The sequence below is a fragment of the Amblyraja radiata genome, chromosome 4, assembly GCF_010909765.2.
Source record: "Amblyraja radiata isolate CabotCenter1 chromosome 4, sAmbRad1.1.pri, whole genome shotgun sequence".
NCBI lineage: Eukaryota > Metazoa > Chordata > Chondrichthyes > Rajiformes > Rajidae > Amblyraja > Amblyraja radiata.
Window position 1 is genome coordinate 84,623,608 of NC_045959.1, and position 19,834 is coordinate 84,643,441.

General features: G+C 43.7%; 1 protein-coding gene across 6 annotated transcripts in view; it reads right to left on the reverse strand.

Moving 5' to 3' along the window:
• Window positions 1-19,834, reverse strand: part of ptk2 (protein tyrosine kinase 2) — a 465,509-nt gene that overhangs the window by 391,706 nt on the left and 53,969 nt on the right. The window contains exon 1 of one of the 6 annotated variants that reach the window (XM_033019896.1): window positions 11,117-11,415. The exons of the other annotated variants lie outside the window; for them this stretch is intronic. Within the exon in view, the coding sequence (XP_032875787.1) occupies window positions 11,117-11,159 (43 nt within the window). The 5' untranslated portion in view covers window positions 11,160-11,415. Of the gene's footprint in view, window positions 1-11,116; window positions 11,416-19,834 lie in introns of those variants that run through there. 6 annotated transcript variants of the gene reach the window in all.

A 19,834-nucleotide genomic window follows, 5' to 3' on the forward strand; every position in this document is an offset into this window, starting at 1 on the left:
TATGTGATTGGACACGATGCCCTCGGAGACAGCGGCTGATTGGACGGGAATTTTAAGTGAAGCTGGTTGGTGATTGGACGCAACCCCCTTAGAGACAGCAGTTGATTGGCCGGCAAATAATTGGGCAACAAAAAAATTGACAAATAGGAAAACAAACAAAAAATCGGAATTCCGATTTAAATCGGAAGAATATCATGTCTGATCTGCAGTTCCTTCCTATTGAAGAAGAACCGTGGCCCGAAACTCCTAATCCATTCCCTCCACAGATGCCGCCAAGCCCGCTCAGTTCCTCCAGCACTCTGTTTTTTTATTTAATTGAAGATAGACACAAAAAGCTGGAGTAAATCAGCGGGACAGGCAGCGATTCTGGAGAGAAGGCATGGGTGATGTTTCGGGTCGAGACCCTTCTTCAGACAATCACAAGAACTCTCACTGACGAGAGTTCAGTTCAGTCTGAAGAAGGGTCTCGACCCGAAACGTCACCCATTCCTTCTCTCCAGAGTAGCTGCCTTTCCCGCTGAGTTACTCCAGCAACAGCAAACCTAGTCAGGATCAAACCCAGGTCTCTGGTGCTGTAAGACAGCAACTCTACCATTGCACCATCGTGCCGCCCAAACTATATGCCAATCTTTAAAGTGTTGAAAAAGTTGCTGAAACAAGCTATGAATCTACGTGTAGGAAGGAAATGCAAATGCTGGTTTAAACTGAATATAGACACACAAAATCTGGAGTAACTCAGTGGGACAGATTGCATCTCTGGACAGAAGGTCTCGACCTGAAACGTCATCACATCCTTTTCTCCAGAGACGCTGTCTGATCTGCTGAGTTACTCCAGCTTTTTGCGTCTATCTTTGTTATGAATCTATTCAATTTACTTCAGTTTTACCCCTCTACATAAAAACAAAGTGTCAATGCCTCTTCAAGGTCTACTAATCCACCCGTAGCTTCAGTTGCAGGTACAGCTGAAGGGATTTGGCGCTCAGAACAATGACCGCATTAGAAGATCATCCGAGCATCCTGAAATCATATCACTTGAGCATGAGTCAAGTAGTGAAAGATAGCCGGGCGACGTTAGGAATTTATGTGAATTTTAAAAATCCGATGCCCATTTAAATCTTTCAAAAGCTACAATTACAACGTGATAAATAACACTAAATAAAACTGAAGCAAATAAAGGCAAACTAGTTCTTCTAACTAACCTTGAAGGAGAGAGAGAGAAAACACACAAACTTTCCACAAACTAACAAAAACATACATAAAGAAACTTTTGATAAACTAACAAAAATAAACATTCTTAATTTTTTTAAATTCATATAACATCCCTAAATGACGGGTAAAAATCACTAAATAACGTGGCTGAATGAGGGACTGTACCTGGACGCCAGGGAGAAGCCCGTGCTCACGGTCCGGAGCCCTTAATGACAGTGAGTTTTAAGAAATTCTCCCATGAATTTTATTCAAAGGACCACGGCGGCAGTAATACTTGAAGGTCAAAACACAATTATATTTACTGAGGAATGCATATCGATGTATTGGTGACACATTGTATAACCACTTGTTAACTACTGGCAGTTAACAAGCACTAACAGTGGTTGTTAACAAATCGTTTTTGTCTCAGAGGAATCAAGTGATAAATGACTCCAATCTTTCTGCAGTACTCATTAAACCCGAGCTTTTTAAAAATGTAAAATTCCAAGGCGATTTTGCTGCAACATGGCCGGTGCAGCGGTGACTCGTTGTTATGATTATCTATGGTCGTTTTTTTAAAAATCCATATTTAACAGCGCAAAATCGTATTTCCTTATTCTTATCGCATTTCCGTACGAAATATGGAAAATCCGTACTACTTGGCGGCTATGCTTACCACCCACTGTGTAGTCCTTCAGGTCCCTCGCGTCTTTTCTCTTGCTCCTCAAACCTCTATCCTCTATTTTTAAGACACCTAGCCTGGGAAAGACCGAACCATTAACATTATCGATGCCCCCTTATGATTATATATACCTGGCCATAAGTCAGCCTTCAGCACTCCAAGGAAAACAGTCCCAGCCAACCCAGTCCCTCTTTAAGAAGGAACTGCAGATGCTGGAAACTCGAAGGTACACAAAAAAGCTGGAGAAACTCAGCGGGTGCAGCAGCATCTATGGAGCGAACATTGAATTCTCCCAGGTACACAAAATTGCTGGAGGAACTCAGCGGGTGCAGCAGCATCTATGGAGCGAAGGAAATAGGCGACGTTTCGGGCCGAAACCCTTCTTCAGACTGATGGGGGGTGGGGAAAGAAAGAAGGAAAAAGGGAGGAGGAGGAGCCCGAGGGCGGGCGGATGGGAGGGTGGTCATTTGTCGGGAGGGTGGTCATGACCAATTGGTCATTCACTGTGCATGTCCTGCCCTGGTTTAAATTCCGAAAATGTATTACTTTACACTCGTCTGATTTAAATTCCATCGTCAATCCTTTGCTCACTTTGATCAAAATCTTGCTATATTGTAGCCTCTCAACCACACCATTAATTTAATTTAATTCTCCCATAAAATGTTGTCTTCTTGTCCCATGTTTGCAGTGTTGGCTGATTCACCAATATACACCATAATTTCAGCCTGATATTTACATTAGCATCACTTCCTTTTAGTTTAGTTTAGAGATACAGCGTGGAAACAGGCCCTTCAGCCCACTGAGTAACCCGCCCACCAGCTATCCCCGCGCATTAACATTATCCTACACACACTAGGGACAATTTACAATTATACCAAGCCAATCGGCTACAAACCTGTCTGTCTTGGAAGTGCGGGAGGAAATCGGAGCACCTGGAGAAAACCCACACAGGTCACGGGGAGAACGTACAACTCCGTACAGACAAGCACCCGTAGTCAGAATCGAACCCAGGTCTATGACGCTGTAAGGCAGCAAGTCTCCTGCTGAGCCAGTGTGCTGCCCTATGCTGACATTTCTTCGAGATCTATTCACCGAGGCCTCAATCTTCATCTGCTCTCAGTAACATTCCTTGTCGTTAGATTTACAAAGCTAATGGATAAATACCTCAAATGTATTGTTTATCATGTCCTCGGCTTGCCATCATGACTTATTCACCAAGGGATCCTATTCTATTACCCTCACACTGCCTCTCCCTCAAGCTGCAATATTACAAATTCAACAACAATGTATAGGCTGTGAGCTCTTTAACGTTGCTGATTACCATAGCAACTTACTTGCATAGAGCTGAAACAAAATCCTTTACTAAAGGCAGAACATTCTCAACCAACAGCAGTGTCAAGCACCATGCATCAGAAATTATACCATATGCTGCTTTCAGTTCTGAAAGATAAACTTGTATTTGTGAAGATGCAGGCACCATTTCTCCATTGTAAGCTTATTCCATGATGCCTGGCAACTTCTAACATATGCTACAATTCGAAAAATTTAAAAACAAAAATAACATGTAGCCTCCTGTACATTGGCAAAACCAAGCGAAGACTCAGGGGTCACTTTGCCAAACACTCGCTCGGTCCGCCTAGGCCTACTGGATCCCCTGGATGCTAACCATTTTAATTCCCCTTCCCGATGACACACTTTATCCATGAGCTAAGTGCTGGATTTTACTTGGTCAAAAATGAGAGAGTTATAAGCAGTAAAGGAAGGAGGAGGAGTGGAGCAAACAAAAACATGAAGTTCCAAGTTAGAACAAATGCTCAAAGTAGCAGCTGAAAGTGATAGTAAAGATAGGTGAATAGCAAGATGTAAATCTGGAAGAAATTTAAATATGAGACAAATGAAATTAGAAACATTACTGGGGAACAGAAAAAATGCTTTAAAGATTGTGCTTACCTTCAAAGGACCTTGGAGGTGACCCAAGCATCCAATTAGCTATCACTTTAATTCCCCATAATTATCCACAAATTTCAGTCCTCTGTCTTCGGCCTCCTTGAGTGTTCTGACAAAGCTCAACCTAAGTTCAAGGAACAGCTCATCCTCTGCCTGAAACTATAATTGTAAATCTGTCAAACTATAATTGTCGACTTATTATCAGCTATTCCAGCCTTGCAGCTCAGTTTTGTATTTTCAATATTTTAAATTTTTATTTGTCGTCTATTTACATCTCCTCCAGGCCTAATTTCTGTCTTTCACTTGATTTTCCTGCTACCTTCAGTTGGTACTGCCACTACTTTTTTTTTCCCATTTAAGCTCTTCTTGTCTCCATCCTTTGACAGACTTTTCCCTTTCGTTATTTTTTACTCCTCCCTAACTTAAAACTGTTTATTTTCTCTAACATTACTCATTTTTCCTGAACTCTAAAATACAGTAAACCCCCGCAACAACGGACCTCTGTATGGCGGATTTTGGTTATAGCGGACTGAGGCTCCTGTTGTACCAAACCCCCCACCCACCCAACTTCCGCCAGTTATCCAATGAGCTGGTGCCATGCTCCCGGGATTGGAGAGTGAGCAGCGTGAAGGTGGCATGAGTACCGGACCTGTCCCTGGCGTACCGTGTACGGGGCCGGAGGCTCTGCGGCTCCCTAGCCTGCGAATTTTCGACGGTTTAACCCTCCCACCCACATTACCCAACAGCGCGTTTCTTCCTTCCTGGCCGTGTTTTAAACTTAGGCCAGACACAAAAAGCTGGAGTAACTCAACGGGTCAGACAGCATCTCTGGAGAAAAGAAATGGGCGATGTTTCAGGTACTCCAGCCTTTTGTGGCTATCTTCGGTTTAAGCCAGCATCTGCAGTTCTTTCCCATACATTGGTTTAAGCTTTATCGCCCCCCCTGGTTATAGCAGGAAATCGGCAATAACAGACACCATCCTCTTCCCTTGCCCTCCCCCCCCCCCCCCCCACATGGTCCATTATTGCGAGGGTTTACTGTAGAAATAGAAAATGCTGGACACCTAGCAGTTCAAACAGCATCTGTAGAAAAAGCTGTTTCTCTGACAAAGGGCTTTTGACCTTTCCACAGATGCCTGCTGACCTATTGAGCGTTTCCAGTATTTTGTATTCATTTCGAATTTCCAGTACCCACAGATTTGTTTATAATTACAATTAGCTGAAACACTTTCACTTCCCATGTGTATACCGAGATGATTTTTTAACCTGTATTATTCTTTTATTTCAAGTAGATGATGAATACTAACAGAAATGGTTCCTAAATCAGTCAAGATAATATTATCCAGGATCTACTGCTGAAATACAAACAGATGGTAACGTGACAACTGATAGGACATGGCTGATTATGGCTGACATGGATGTTAAGAGTGAGAAATGTGCATAGGAAAAGTTGCAGTGACGTCGATCTGGAAATCTGAACCAGTTGTTCTATAACGGGGTGAAATAGAAAGAGTTTAAGAACTTGGACATAGGTTTTGAGGTCTGAGTTCTCAGTAAAGAAAAATAAACTCACTGCAGTTTTCCCCCACTTTCCTTTTGAGAAATAAATTAGAGTCATATTCCATTCTTGCAAGGATTGGGTAATCATCTAAAGAAGTGAACAGTACAAATGGAGGGGATGTCAATGCACAATGATTCAGCGAAATTCTAACGGCATACTGAAATGTACTGATGTATACTGTATAAATGCATCAAAGTTAAGAATAACACAGAGGTGATAGGCCAATCTGAACCGAATAAATTCACCAAGTAGGAATAAAATATACAGCACTGGAAACAAAGCCACATTCAATACTAAGGCACCAGAAGACACACTGGCTTATATCATCTCTCTCCACAACCACACCTCTGCTACAGCCACAGTCACTCAAGGCGTTCCCCAAGGCTCCGTACTCAGCCCCCTCCTCTTCATCATCTACATCCTCCCCCTTGGTCAGATACTCCGCCACTTCAACTTGGACTTCCACTGTTACGCCGATGACACCCAGATGTACCTCGGCACCAAATCCCCCCACAACCCCCCCCTCTCCCATATCAACTCCTGTTTGTCAGCTATAAAAACCTGGATGCAACATAACTTCCTCAAACTCAACAGCGATAAGACAGAATTCCTCCTCATAGGCTCCAAAGCCACACTCAGCAAAATCAATAACCCCACTCTCACCATCGGCGGCACCACTGTCTCCCCATCTCCCAAGGCCCGCAACCTTGGCGTGATCTTTGATTCCACCCTCTCCCTTGAGCCTCACATCCGCCATGTCATTAAAACCTCCTTCTTTCATCTCCGCAACATCGCCAAACTCAGACCCTCTTTCACACCTCCCGCTGCTGAAAGACTCATCCATGCCTTCATCTCCTCCCGACTGGACTATTGCAACTCACTTCTCCTTGGTATCAGCTCCACCTACATCAACCGACTCCAACTGGTCCAGAACGCAGCCGCCCGACTCATCACCTACACCAAATCCTGGCATCACATCACTCCAGTCCTCAAACAACTTCACTGGCTTCCCATCTCCCACCGGATCACCTACAAAATCCTGATCCTCACCTACAAAGCCCTCCACCATCTGCCCCCCCCATATCTCACTGACCTCCACTCCCCCTACCAACCCTCACGGTCCCTCAGATCCACATCAGCCGCTCTCCTCTCCATCCACAAGTCCAACCTCCGCAGTTTTGGGGACAGAGCCTTCTCCAGGGCAGCTCCCAGGCTCTGGAACTCCCTCCCCCAACTGATCCGCAATTCCGTGTCCCTCACCATCTTCCAGTCCCGCCTCAAGACCCATCTCTTCACCTCTGCCTATCCTTAGCCCCACGTCCCCCTCCCTTTTTATCTGTGCATTAATTGCCTCATATTGTGTTTTGAATTGAATTCTGTCTTTACTTTGTGTACTAGTCATGTCTCTACTATTTATTTAATTCCCCTTACATGTTTTTCCTCTACCTGCCACATCTTTGTTAGGTGTCCTTGAGACTCTTGAAAGGCGCCCATAAATAAAATGTAGTAGTATTATTATTATTATTATTATTATTATTATTATTATTATTATTATTATTATTATTATTATATCAGAAGTTGACAAAAGGATTTATAATATGATACTATTCTGCTGTTTTTAAAAATAACTGTCAGAATATGTTTTACATGTTAAGCATTTAATTTGATACGTGAGCTGTCAACAGTTCTGTAATGTTACCATGAATTTATACATTGCAAACAGAAATGGTTATTTCAAGCTAGTCCTTAGTCTAGTCCATAAGAGAAATGCACCATGAATCTAGAACAACAATGCAAGATAATCAAGAACGAACAATATTTCTCTTTCGTCCATGGTTGGACCTATGCCCAGAAGAGGTTGAAAGCCAAGTTTTCCTCGCAACACCCTCACAGGACATCAGTAAGTAGATCATTGATGAGTAAATGTTGTTTGATTGTCCATTCTATGACAATTAAGAGTGGACCAATTGAGCAACCATTGGTCAGATTGGACTGGCCTGCTTTTTCTAAAATGGACGTGCCTGGACATCTTTCACATGGTGGAGCAGATATCAGTATTGTAACTGCACTAGAACAGTTTGTCTCAGTGCATGACTAGTTCTCAAGCACTGATCCTCTGTATTACAGCTGGGATTCTGTCCAGCCTCATTGACAATACTGTATCCAACACTCTCAAATGTTTTTTAACATCACAGAATGGCTAAGGATCATTTAGAGCGACAGTGGGGATTTCAGAAAGACAAGCATCTATTTTATGCTTTTGAATGAACAAGCTACAAATGTACCAACTTCACATGCTAGGTCCCATCATGACAATAGACAATAGGTGTAGGAGTTGGCCAATTCGGCCTTCGGGCCAGCATCGCCATTCACAGTGATCATGGCTGATCATCCACAATCAGTACCCCGTTCCTGCCTTCTCCTCATATCCCCGACTCCGCTATCTTTAAGAGCTCTATCTATCTCTCTCTTGAAAGCATCCACTGCCTTCTGAGGCAGAGAATTCCACAGATTCACAACCCTCTGTGTGAAAAAGTTTTTCCTCATCTAAATGGCTTACCCATTATTTTTAAACTGTGGCCACTGGCTCTGGACTCCCCCAACATCGGGAACGTGTTTCCTGCCTCTAGCGTGTCCAAATCCTTAATAATCTTATATGTTTCAATAAGATTCCCTCTCATCCTAAATTCCAGAGTATACAAGCCCAGCCGCACCATTCTATCGACATATGACAGTCCCGCCATCCCGGGAATTAACCTCGTGAACCTACGCTGCACTCCTTCAATAGCAAAAATGTCCTTCCTCAAATTTGGAGACCAAAGCTGCACACAATACTCCAGTTGTGGTCTCACTAGGGCCCTGTACAACTGCAGAAGGACCTCATTGCTCTTATACTCGAGGAGGAGGAGCCATCTTGGTGAACGGCTGCTAGCCAGCAGCCGTCCGTTTTAAATCCGTTTTTTTTATAGTTTTTACTGAGTTCTGTTTTTTGTTTGTAGGGGATATGGTCTTTTTAATGTGGGGGGTAGGTGTAAACCTAATTTCTAGGTCCCTACCTGGTCGGTGTGGCAGCTTCTTCTCTGGGCTGCCCGTCGATCCGTCCTCGTGGCCTACCTGCGGGCTTGGAGCGCCGTTTCCTGGCGGGAAACGCCCAGCACCTCGGCCTCGGCGGCGGCACGGCATTGGAGCGCTGGAGCGGAGCGGAGCGGAGCGGGCGATGCCTTGCCTGGGTCGCCGCGCTGGAGCGACGCGCTGGAGCTCTGGCGAGCTGGACCGCCGAGGGCAACAACTCCGGGCTGCGGGCTGCGGAGAGGCGGCGCCGACTTTGTCATCTGGAGCCTGGGAGCTCCAAACCGGCGCGGCCTTGTCAGCTTCGGCAGCTGCGGGCTCCAACCAGAAAGCGGCCGTTCCAAGTGGCCCAGCCGCCGAAAGGACTCTCCCGACGCCGGGGCAAGACCACCCGGTGAGAACGGCCAGGGACATCGGGCCTCCGTAGAGGCAATTGCGGTGGCCTCAATAGGCCTGACTTTGGGGTGAACATGGGGTGGGGACTGGACATTGTGCCTTCCCCCATAGTGCTATCCACTGTGGGGGGATGATTTTTTTTGTCTAACTGTAGTCTTGTAGGTCTGTGTCCAAGATGGCTGCCGTGAAGGGAGAGTGGACGCTGGCACGAATTGGTTGCCGCTGCTCTCTCTTCACACTGTGTTTTTGATTTTCTGTTTTTGGATTGAATTCTGTTTTTAATTTGTGTCTCTGTGATGTCTTTATTATTTGTTATATTCCGATTATATGTTATTCCGATTAAATGTCTATTATTGTTATGTCTGTATTCTTTCTTTATGTCCTGCACGGAGAGGACGCTGGCGCTGTTTGTTCGCCGCTTCTCCGTTTGCTATTGTCTGTTACTATTGTAAAGCGACTTTGAGTCTTAGAAAAGCGCTATAAAAATAAAATTTATTATTATTATTATTATACTCAACTCCTCTTGTTATGAAGGCCAACATGCCATTCGCTTTCTTCACTGCCAGCTGTACCTGCATGCTTATTTTCAGTGACTGATGAACAAGGACCTCCAGATCTCATTGTACCTCCAGGTCTCCTTTTCCCAACTTGACACCATTCAGATAATAATCTGCCTTCCTGATTTTGCCACCAATGTGGATAACCTCACATTTATCCACATTAAATTGCATCTGCCATGCATCTGCCCACTCACCCAACCTGTCCAAGTCACCCTGCATCCTCATAGCATCCTCCTCACAGTTCACACTGCCATCCAGGACGGGGATGTTCTTGGAGTCACTTCTCCCGACTGCTGACCTTCAATTAGATCAGTATGTGAGACATCACTTGCCCGTGTCCATTGCCTGTTATTTTTCATATTTAGTATGTCACACATACTAAATATGAAATAGGTATAGGTACTAGGTATTACATCAAAACGGCCTTCCATTTAAAAAAATCAACAAATGCACATATCAGGCTCTTTTTTTAAATTCATTATTTATTTATTTATTAGAAGTACAATACAGTGGTACCTTTTTTCAGGTGCCAAATATATGTTAACATGATACATTCTCTGTACAACTTCAATTTCTATTTTTTTAAAGAGAGAAATAAGAAAGAAAGAGATAGTAGAGAGTAGATGAGAAAGGGGGGGGGAAAGGGGGGGGTAGAAAGTGGGGGGGGAGAAAGTGGGGGGGAGAAAGTGGGGGGGGGGGAGAAAGGGGGGGGAGAGGGAGAGTATAATTTAGGTCAGACGTAGATGGTTGAGAGGTTTAGTTTAGATAGACCAAGCGTGGACCCATTGGGTCCACCTCCCCCCGTTTACTTCTCATTTCTGCGATGTACCAATTTCCTCTCCCGAGTTACTCTTGAGCCAACAACGACTACCGACGTGTGGAAAAATCATCACATGGATAAAAATGATGTCATGCAGTTTTTTTACTATAAAAAGCCTCCTATGACCATGGACAGAACTGCCCCGATGATCAGCTTCTCCGTGTCTCTTATGTAGCTGCATGCATTAGTGATAATTTTTCAAAACTCTTTAGGATTTATAATATGATACTATTCTGCTGTTTTTAAAAATAACTGTCAGAATATGTTTTACATGTTAGGCATTTAATTTGATACGTGAGCTGTCAACAGTTCTGTAATGTTACCATGAATTTATACATTGCAAACAGAAATGGTTATTTCAAGCTAGTCCTTAGTCTAGTCCATAAGAGAAATGCACCATGAATCTAGAACAACAATGCAAGATAATCAGTTCATGCAAAATCTGCCACATATCACACACAATGTGACACCATTCTGCTTCAAATCAGACTAAATTATAAAGCTGTTTTATCTTTATGAATACATTTTTGCCATCACCCTCAAACACATCTTCCATTTTTAAGACCTTAATACATTTCAAGTTTCAAAGCTTGAATCCAGCTGACAGTCTGTAAAAATCTGTTTCCTTAAAAATGACCAGCATGAGACACTAAGTTTAAGTCAATAGTTTTTAATATTATTCATTTCGTGATTTAACAAAATATATAATTTGAAAATACCTTACAAGTACAAAAATAAAGTTTGTTCTGCAATGATATCTCCGCTACTGTATGCATAGTACATGGTCGAAATATGACAAACTTCACAAATTATCATGAATACATCTGAAACTAAATTTGAGTTAGTGTTAGAGGTTGTATTATTCAATTAATCGGAAAAATGAATTAACTTACCAAAATACTTAATGTTCAGCCTCCAATTAATAAAATCTTCCATGTAAACAAGCGTCAACCCAACCTCAAGAACGCCACAACACTTATGGTGCAATTTCAGCAGTGACCACCTCAGTTTAGCAGCAACACATCAGCAAATCAACTGAACACAAGAAAGGAGGGTAAAATGTCTCTAAACCTTGTATTAAAGCGCCATGCTACACACTGACGTGACTCTTTTGTTGTTGCACAGCACCCAAAAGCTGCACATCAGAAACAATATACATCAATCACTGCAGCTCACAAGCTCCAGCAGACTAGACTATTTGTCTCACAGATGGGTGCAGTCCATATAATTTAATCTGCAGTCGAAAATTAAGCAGCTTTTGTGTTGGCAATAATTAACTCAATCATCTGGACTCTGAAATACAATTTTAGAAAAAGACGTGATTACTGCACTAGAATTCAATAGCAAAGTCACATTCATACAAAGCTATTGATCACATAATAGATTTAACAATATTTAAAAAAATGTCAGATATACACTGAACTACTTCATGAGTTGCAATCTGCCAAAGCAATTCTTCTACAACTCGCTGTGGATCCAAATGGTGCAACTAAACTCTTTTTGAGTACTCTACAGCAAGATTTTAACATTTGATGATTATCAGGCTGATTCATTGGGTTATGTATACTTAAAAGAACGCTTGGTTGCATGGTGTTCTTTGTCTGCATCTCCTTCAAAGTCAGAAACATGGTGTCACCACCTCTGTTTAAGGTTCATATATTTTTGCAACTTTCCCTCTGGCCCATGTATCCCAGGGGTCTGCATGGTAATGTAACAGCTGGGGCTCATAAACATAGCCTCTAGTACAGAACACATTTTATTGTCACTATAAAGCTCAGACAAAGACACACAAACCACAAATTGTTTGAAGCCTGCAATTTCTTCAAAATACCAATTAGTCAAAGATTCTACATTTAAATGATGAAGTAAATATAAATCAAAACTGTCAACTAAATTTTGCCAGTTAATGAACTGTCAAATCGGATTTTATTTCCAATCACCTAGTCAGAATACCTTAACAAGGAATACAGTACTTGCAAGCTAAAGCTAAATTTGGGATTAGAATAAAAACTGCATGTATGACATGCCAACTGCCATACATCAGGATCTTATTAAACGTGCTTTGATAACCAGCATTTCCATCTTTTGAAAGATCCCAATTTCCTGCTTCGTCAACCCTGGCCAGAACCCTCGTGCAGCACTGTGAAACTGCATTTCTAATTATTTTTGTGCTCTGGCTCCATGTTGTGTGGTGTGAAACTGAGCTTGGATAATTAAAATTTTGACAACCTGGTAAAAAGAAATATCTCCTAAGCTCTCGATAACGTTAGTGCAAGAGGGATGTACACTAATATTTTATGAAAAAGGGTAGAAGAAAATGAAGTGCACGGTGATATCAACTCTGGCATTCAATAATACCCATAGAAACAATGTATAGTTCCTATTCTATGAGAGTCACACTGCACAGATACAGGCCTTTCGACCTAACTTGCCCATTCCTACCAAGATGTCCCATCTACATTAATCCCACCTGGCTGCGTTTAGCCCATATGCCTCTAAACCTTTCCTATTCATGCACCTGCCCAAATGTCTTTTATTATGAAATAAAACTTGCTCTATTTCATGCTTTTATCTGACAAAAGAAGCTAAAAATAACAGATTCTCTCACACAAACCACATTCATTGGACAAAATTTTGTAATTTAAAAAAAACCATTCAAAATAGACTTTATTCAAGTAATAAACATATACAATACAGGAACCGTGCAAAATAATTATCCGACATTCTCGGGGACTATATAAACATTCAATACTGTTTACACAAATCACACCAATTTTTTTCCCCCACCCTTGCCACTCATGTGGCCCACTGGCTTGGAATCCCTGCCCTTATTGTTTTTGAGGGGAGTCTCCACCACACCCTGCCCTCCATGTCCAGCAGCGGAAGGACCCTAGACTGTGGTCCTCCCCCACAGACCCTTAGCTTTGGCTGCACCAAGCTTCAGTGCGTCCCTCAGCACGTACTCCTGCAATCTGCAACGGGCCAGTCGGCAACATTCCCGGACGGACATCTCGCTTCACTGGGAGGTCAACAAATAAATTTCAGATAGAATAACGAAGAAGTGCAAGGGCCGCATTGAGGGAGTTTGGAAGATCAGAAGGACATCATTAGTGTATGAGAGATCCAGTTAGATGTCTGATAACAGCTATCAAGAAGCTTTTTTTTTTTAAAATCTGGTCGGTACATTGTTTCCTGCTTCACCTCAACTCCACCACCAAAGTCATGCTGCTTCTTTCACCTTCTCCGAATCCTACACAAGATTCCTAAAATGCAGAGCCCAGAACAGGACCCAAGCCTTCAGTTGTGGTTCATCTCCCATGTCCCTTATTTCCCTATTTACCTCCCCCCCTCCTTGTCCCCTTCCACCAGTATCCCTCCCTCTGGCTTAACATTATGCCCCCCCTCTGGTTTCCTTATCCAACACCCTTTTGTCTCCTTTTCGCCTCTAACCTTAATCAAATACTCTACCAATCACGCACCCCCTCACCTCACCTGTATCCACCTATCCCTTGCCATGAATCCTTCCACCTCCCTTTCCATTTTTTTCCCACTCCATCAACCTGAAGGAGGAACTCGACTCAAAACATTGTTTTTCCATTCCTTTTGTAGATTCTGCCTGACCCACTGAGTTCCTCCAGTGCTTTGATTTTTTCTCACATTTCCTTTGTATAAAGTATGACTCGAGCTACTAAAGTTATTTTCCCTTGATGCTTATTAATTTAAGTTTTACCAAGGCTTCTTAATGCCACACTTGATGAAAATGCACCCTTGATGTCAACTGCAATAGCTCTCGCTTCATCTCTTGAATATTTCTCTTTCGTCCATGGTTGGACCTATGCCCAGAAGAGGTTGAAACCCAAGTTTTCCTCGCAACACCCTCACAGGACATCAGTAAGTAGATCATTGATGAGTAAATGTTGTTTGATTGTCCATTCTATGACAATTAAGAGTGGACCAATTGAGCAACCATTGGTCAGATTGGACTGGCCTGCTTTTTCTAAAATGGACGTGCCTGGACATCTTTCACATGGTGGAGCAGATATCAGTATTGTAACTGCACTAGAACAGTTTGTCTCAGTGCATGACTAGTTCTCAAGCACTGATCCTCTGTATTACAGCTGGGATTCTGTCCAGCCTCATTGACAATACTGTATCCAACACTCTCAAATGTTTTTTAACATCACAGAATGGCTAAGGATCATTTAGAGCGACAGTGGGGATTTCAGAAAGACAAGCATCTATTTTATGCTTTTGAATGAACAAGCTACAAATGTACCAACTTCACATGCTAGGTCCCATCATGACAATAGACAATAGGTGCAGGAGTTGGCCAATTCGGCCTTCGGGCCAGCATCGCCATTCACAGTGATCATGGCTGATCATCCACAATCAGTACCCCGTTCCTGCCTTCTCCTCATATCCCCGACTCCGCTATCTTTAAGAGCTCTATCTATCTCTCTCTTGAAAGCATCCACTGCCTTCTGAGGCAGAGAATTCCACAGATTCACAACCCTCTGTGTGAAAAAGTTTTTCCTCATCTAAATGGCTTACCCATTATTTTTAAACTGTGGCCACTGGCTCTGGACTCCCCCAACATCGGGAACGTGTTTCCTGCCTCTAGCGTGTCCAAATCCTTAATAATCTTATATGTTTCAATAAGATTCCCTCTCATCCTAAATTCCAGAGTATACAAGCCCAGCCGCACCATTCTATCGACATATGACAGTCCCGCCATCCCGGGAATTAACCTCGTGAACCTACGCTGCACTCCCTCAATAGCAAAAATGTCCTTCCTCAAATTTGGAGACCCATGCTGCACACAATACTCCAGTTGTGGTCTCACTAGGGCCCTGTACAACTGCAGAAGGACCTCATTGCTCTTATACTCAACTCCTCTTGTTATGAAGGCCAACATGCCATTCGCTTTCTTCACTGCCAGCTGTACCTGCATGCTTATTTTCAGTGACTGATGAACAAGGACCTCCAGATCTCATTGTACCTCCAGGTCTCCTTTTCCCAATTTGACACCATTCAGATAATAATCTGCCTTCCTGATTTTGCCACCAATGTGGATAACCTCACATTTATCCACATTAAATTGCATCTGCCATGCATCTGCCCACTCACCCAACCTGTCCAAGTCACCCTGCATCCTCATAGCCTCCTCCTCACAGTTCACACTGCCATCCAGGACGGGGATGTTCTTGGAGTCACTTCTCCCGACTGCTGACCTTCAATTAGATCAGTATGTGAGACATCACTTGCCCGTGTCCATTGCCTGTTATTTTTCATATTTAGTATGTCACACATACTAAATATGAAATAGGTATAGGTACTAGGTATTACATCAAAACGGCCTTCCATTTAAAAAAATCAACAAATGCACATATCAGGCTCTTTTTTAAATTCATTATTTATTTATTTATTAGAAGTACAATACAGTGGTACCTTTTTTCAGGTGCCAAATATATGTTAACATGATACATTCTCTGTACAACTTCAATTTCTATTTTTTTAAAGAGAGAAATAAGAAAGAAAGAGATAGTAGAGTAGATGAGAAAGGGGGGGGAGAAAGGGGGGGGGGGTAGAAAGTGGGGGGGGGGGAAGGGGGGGGGGAGAAAGGGGGGGGGGAGAAAGGGGGGGGAGAAGGGGGGGGGGGAGAAAGGGGGAGGGGAGAAAGGGGGAGGGAGAAGGGGGGGGAGAAAGGGGGGGAGAAAGAGGGGGAGAAAGGGGGGGAGAAAGGGGGGGAGAAAGGGGGGGGAGAGAGGGAGAGTATAATTTAGGTCAGATGTAGATGGTTGAGAGGTTTAGTTTAGATAGACCAAGCGTGGACCCATTGGGTCCACCTCCCCCAATGCAATATTCCCCCAGTAGCACTCACCTGTTCCAATCTACCTTTGAACACTCAGTTGGCCTAATTTTCTGCTGTACAGAAATGGTTTATTTTTAATGACCCTTAACTGTTGTAACATCGGATTATTTTTTCCAATTCCTGCCATGTTTAGATGAATGAATATGAAAATGCAGCAGATTAATGGCCCTGTCCCACAGTGCGAGTCCACCCACGAGTGATCCCGAGTGAAAGAAAAATTCAAACTTGTGGTTGTCTCCGAGATTCCAAGTTTATGTTCACGAGTTTAAACGAATTCCCACATGTATGTCTAAGTTTGCCGTTTACTTCTCATTTCTGCGATGTACCAATTTCCTCTCCCGAGTTACTCTTGAGCCAACAACGACTACCGACGTGTGGAAAAATCATCACATGGATAAAAATGATGTCATGCAGTTTTTTTACTATAAAAAGCCTCCTATGACCATGGACAGAACTGCCCCGATGATCAGCTTCTCTGTGTCTCTTATGTAGCTGCATGCATTAGTGATAATTTTTCAAAACTCTTTAGATTCTGGAGTAGTTCCTGAGGATTGGAGGGTAGCTAATGTAACCCCACTTTTTAAAAAGGGAGGGAGAGAGAAAACGGGGAATTACAGACCAGTTAGTCTAACGTCAGTAGTGGGGAAACTGCTAGAATCAGTTGTTAAAGATGGGATAGCAGCACATTTGGAAAGTGGTAAAATCATTGGACAGTCAGCATGGATTTATGAAAGGTAAATCATGTCTGACGAATCTTATAGAATTTTTCGAGGATGTAACTAGTAGAGTGGATAAGGGAGAACCAGTGGATGTGTTATATCTGGACTTTCAGAAGGCTTTCGACAAGGTTCCACATAAGAGATTAGTATACACACTTAAAGCACACGGTATTGGGGGTTCAGTATTGATGTGGATAGAGAACTGGCTGGCAGACAGGAAGCAAAGAGTAGGAGTAAACGGGTCCTTTTCACAATGGCAGGCAGTGACTAGTGGGGTACCGCAAGGCTCAGTGCTGGGACCCCAGCTATTTACGATATATATTAATGATTTGGACGAGGGAATTGAATGCAACATCTCCAAATTTGCGGATGACACAAAGCTGGGGGGCAGTGTTAGCTGTGTGGAGGATGCTAGGAGGCTGCAAGGTGACTTGGATAGGCTGGGTGAGTGGGCAAATGCATGGCAGATGCAGTATAATGTGGATAAATGTGAGGTTATCCACTTTGGTGGCAAAAACAGGAAAGTAGACTATTATCTGAATGGTGGTCGATTAGGAAAAGGGGAGATGCAAAGAGACCTGGGTGTCATGGTACACCATTCATTAAAAGTAGGCATGCAGGTGCGGCAGGCAGTGAAGATGGCGAATGGTATGTTAGCATTCATAGCAAAAGGATTTGAGTATAGGAGCAGGGAGGTTCTACTGCAGTTGTACAGGGTCCTGGTGAGACCACACCTGGAGTATTGCGTACAGTTTTGGTCTCCTAATCTGAGGAAGGACATTCTTGCCATAGAGGGAGTACAGAGAAGGTTCACCAGACTGATTCCTGGGATGTCAGGACTTTCATATGAAGAAAGACTGGATAGACTCGGTTTGTACTCGCTAGAATTTAGAAGATTGAGGGGAGATCTTATAGAAACTTACAAAATTCTTAAGGGGTTGGACAGGTTAGATGCAGGAAGATTGTTCCCGATGTTGGGGAAGTCCAGAACAAGGGGTCACAGTTTAAGGATATGGGGGATATATTTTAGGACCGAGATGAGAAAAACATTTTTCACACAGAGAGTGGTGAATCTGTGGAATTCTCTGCCACAGAAGGTAGATGAGGCCAGTTCATTGGCTATATTTAAGAGGGAGTTAGATGTGGCCCTTGTGGCTAAAGGTATCAGGGGGTATGGATAGAAGGCAGGTACAGGATACTGAGTTGGATGATCAGCCATGATCATATTGAATGGTGGTGCAGGTTCGAAGGGCCGAATGGCCTACTCCTGCACCTATTTTCTATGTTTCTCTTGTCATGTAATTAACCGCTGTGTGTTTGCAAACAAAAAAAACAGGTTTAACCTTTTATCAAATCGTTGCCTATCATTGCTACAATGCAATAAATGGCATTTAAAGTGCTTGGCTGTCAAAAAAAGCGCAAAACGTAAAGGTGTTTATGAAACGGACTGCAGGGAGAACTTCAAAGCTTTTGTAAATCGATTAAATTCAGGTAGAAGTTGAACTCAAGATTTAAATCCCCTGAAAGTTAGGTTTCTTAACACAGGATAGATGTTCTGCCAGAACGGAGTTGCTGAATAAAATAGTCTCCCATTTTCCTCCGTTTCTTGCATGACCTTGGCTTGCCAGCTTTATTTCACACTCCGTGATCTGTATAATGTATATAAGTGTAAAATAATAAACTGACCAAGAAGGTCCAGTGTTCTCCCCTGTTGGTTTAGTTTAGAGATACAGAGCGGAAACAGGTCCTTTGGACCACCGAGTCCGCGCCTACCAGCGATCCCCGCACACTAACACCATCCTTCACCCACTATGGACATTTTTACATTCACCAAGCCAATTAACCTACAAACCTGTACATCTTTGGAGTGTGGGGGGATCTCAGAGAAAACCCACGCAGGTCACGGGGAGAACTTACAAACTCAGTACAGACAGCACCCGTAGTCGGGGTCGAACCCGGGTCTCCGACGCTGCATTCACTGTCAGGCAGCAACTCTATCACTGCACCACCGTGAATGAAAGCCTGTTTTAAGTATCAAATAGAGGAGCAAGAGGGTGATCAAGGCAGAGAAAGTGTAGAGGCCAATGCCGACATTGTGGCCAACTCGCAGGAGTGCAGGTCCACCATGCCGACACCATGGCCGCGGTGGGCTTTGGGGGAGGTGCAGGTGACATCGGTGACCAGGTGAGAGATGTAGACCGTGGTCTGATTGATCCACCACACGAACCATCTGGCGTCGCAGGTGCAGAGAAAGTGGTTGCCGCTTAGCCGCAGCTCCCGAAGGTGTTTGATGGTGCTGTCCAGGAAACTGGAGGCCTGGATGGTCTTCAGGTTGTTGTAGCTGAGATCCAGATACTGCAGGGAGGTCACGCCCCGCAGGAAGTCCTTGGTCAGCTTGGAGATCTGGTTGCGGGTGAGGTTGAAGACGCGCAAGGTCTAGGTGCAGTTGGACAGCATGCGAGGCACTGTGGTCAACAGGTTGCTACCGAGGTCCAGCAGCTCCAACCAGCCAGGCAGGTAAAGCCTGCCCCAGTTGAAGCTCCACTGCTGGTTACCGCTCAGCACAAGCTCCTTGAGTAGCGGAGGTAGGTGGCACGTCGTGCGGCATGAACTTGCAATGGGCAGGCACAGTTCCTCGCCATCGAAGATGGACACAGAATGCTGGAGTAACTCAGCGGGACAGGCAGCATCTCTGGAGAGAAGGAATGGGTGACGTTTTGGGTCGTGACCCATTACTTCTCTCAAGAGATACGGCAACAGCACAGCACAAAACCAGTCTGAAGAAGGGTCTCGACCCGAAACGTCACCAATTCCTTTTCTCCAGAGATGCTGTCTGCCCCGCTGAGTTACTCCAGCATTTTGTGTCTATCTCCCATGGCTTATAATGTCCCCTCACATTATAAAATCATTCTGAAGAAATGTCTCCTCGCTGGCTCAAACATAATCTATGTAGAACTCACGTTTCTCTCTGCTTCATATACGTGGGAATTCCCTCAGTATGGTCACTTTTCACGCGTCCC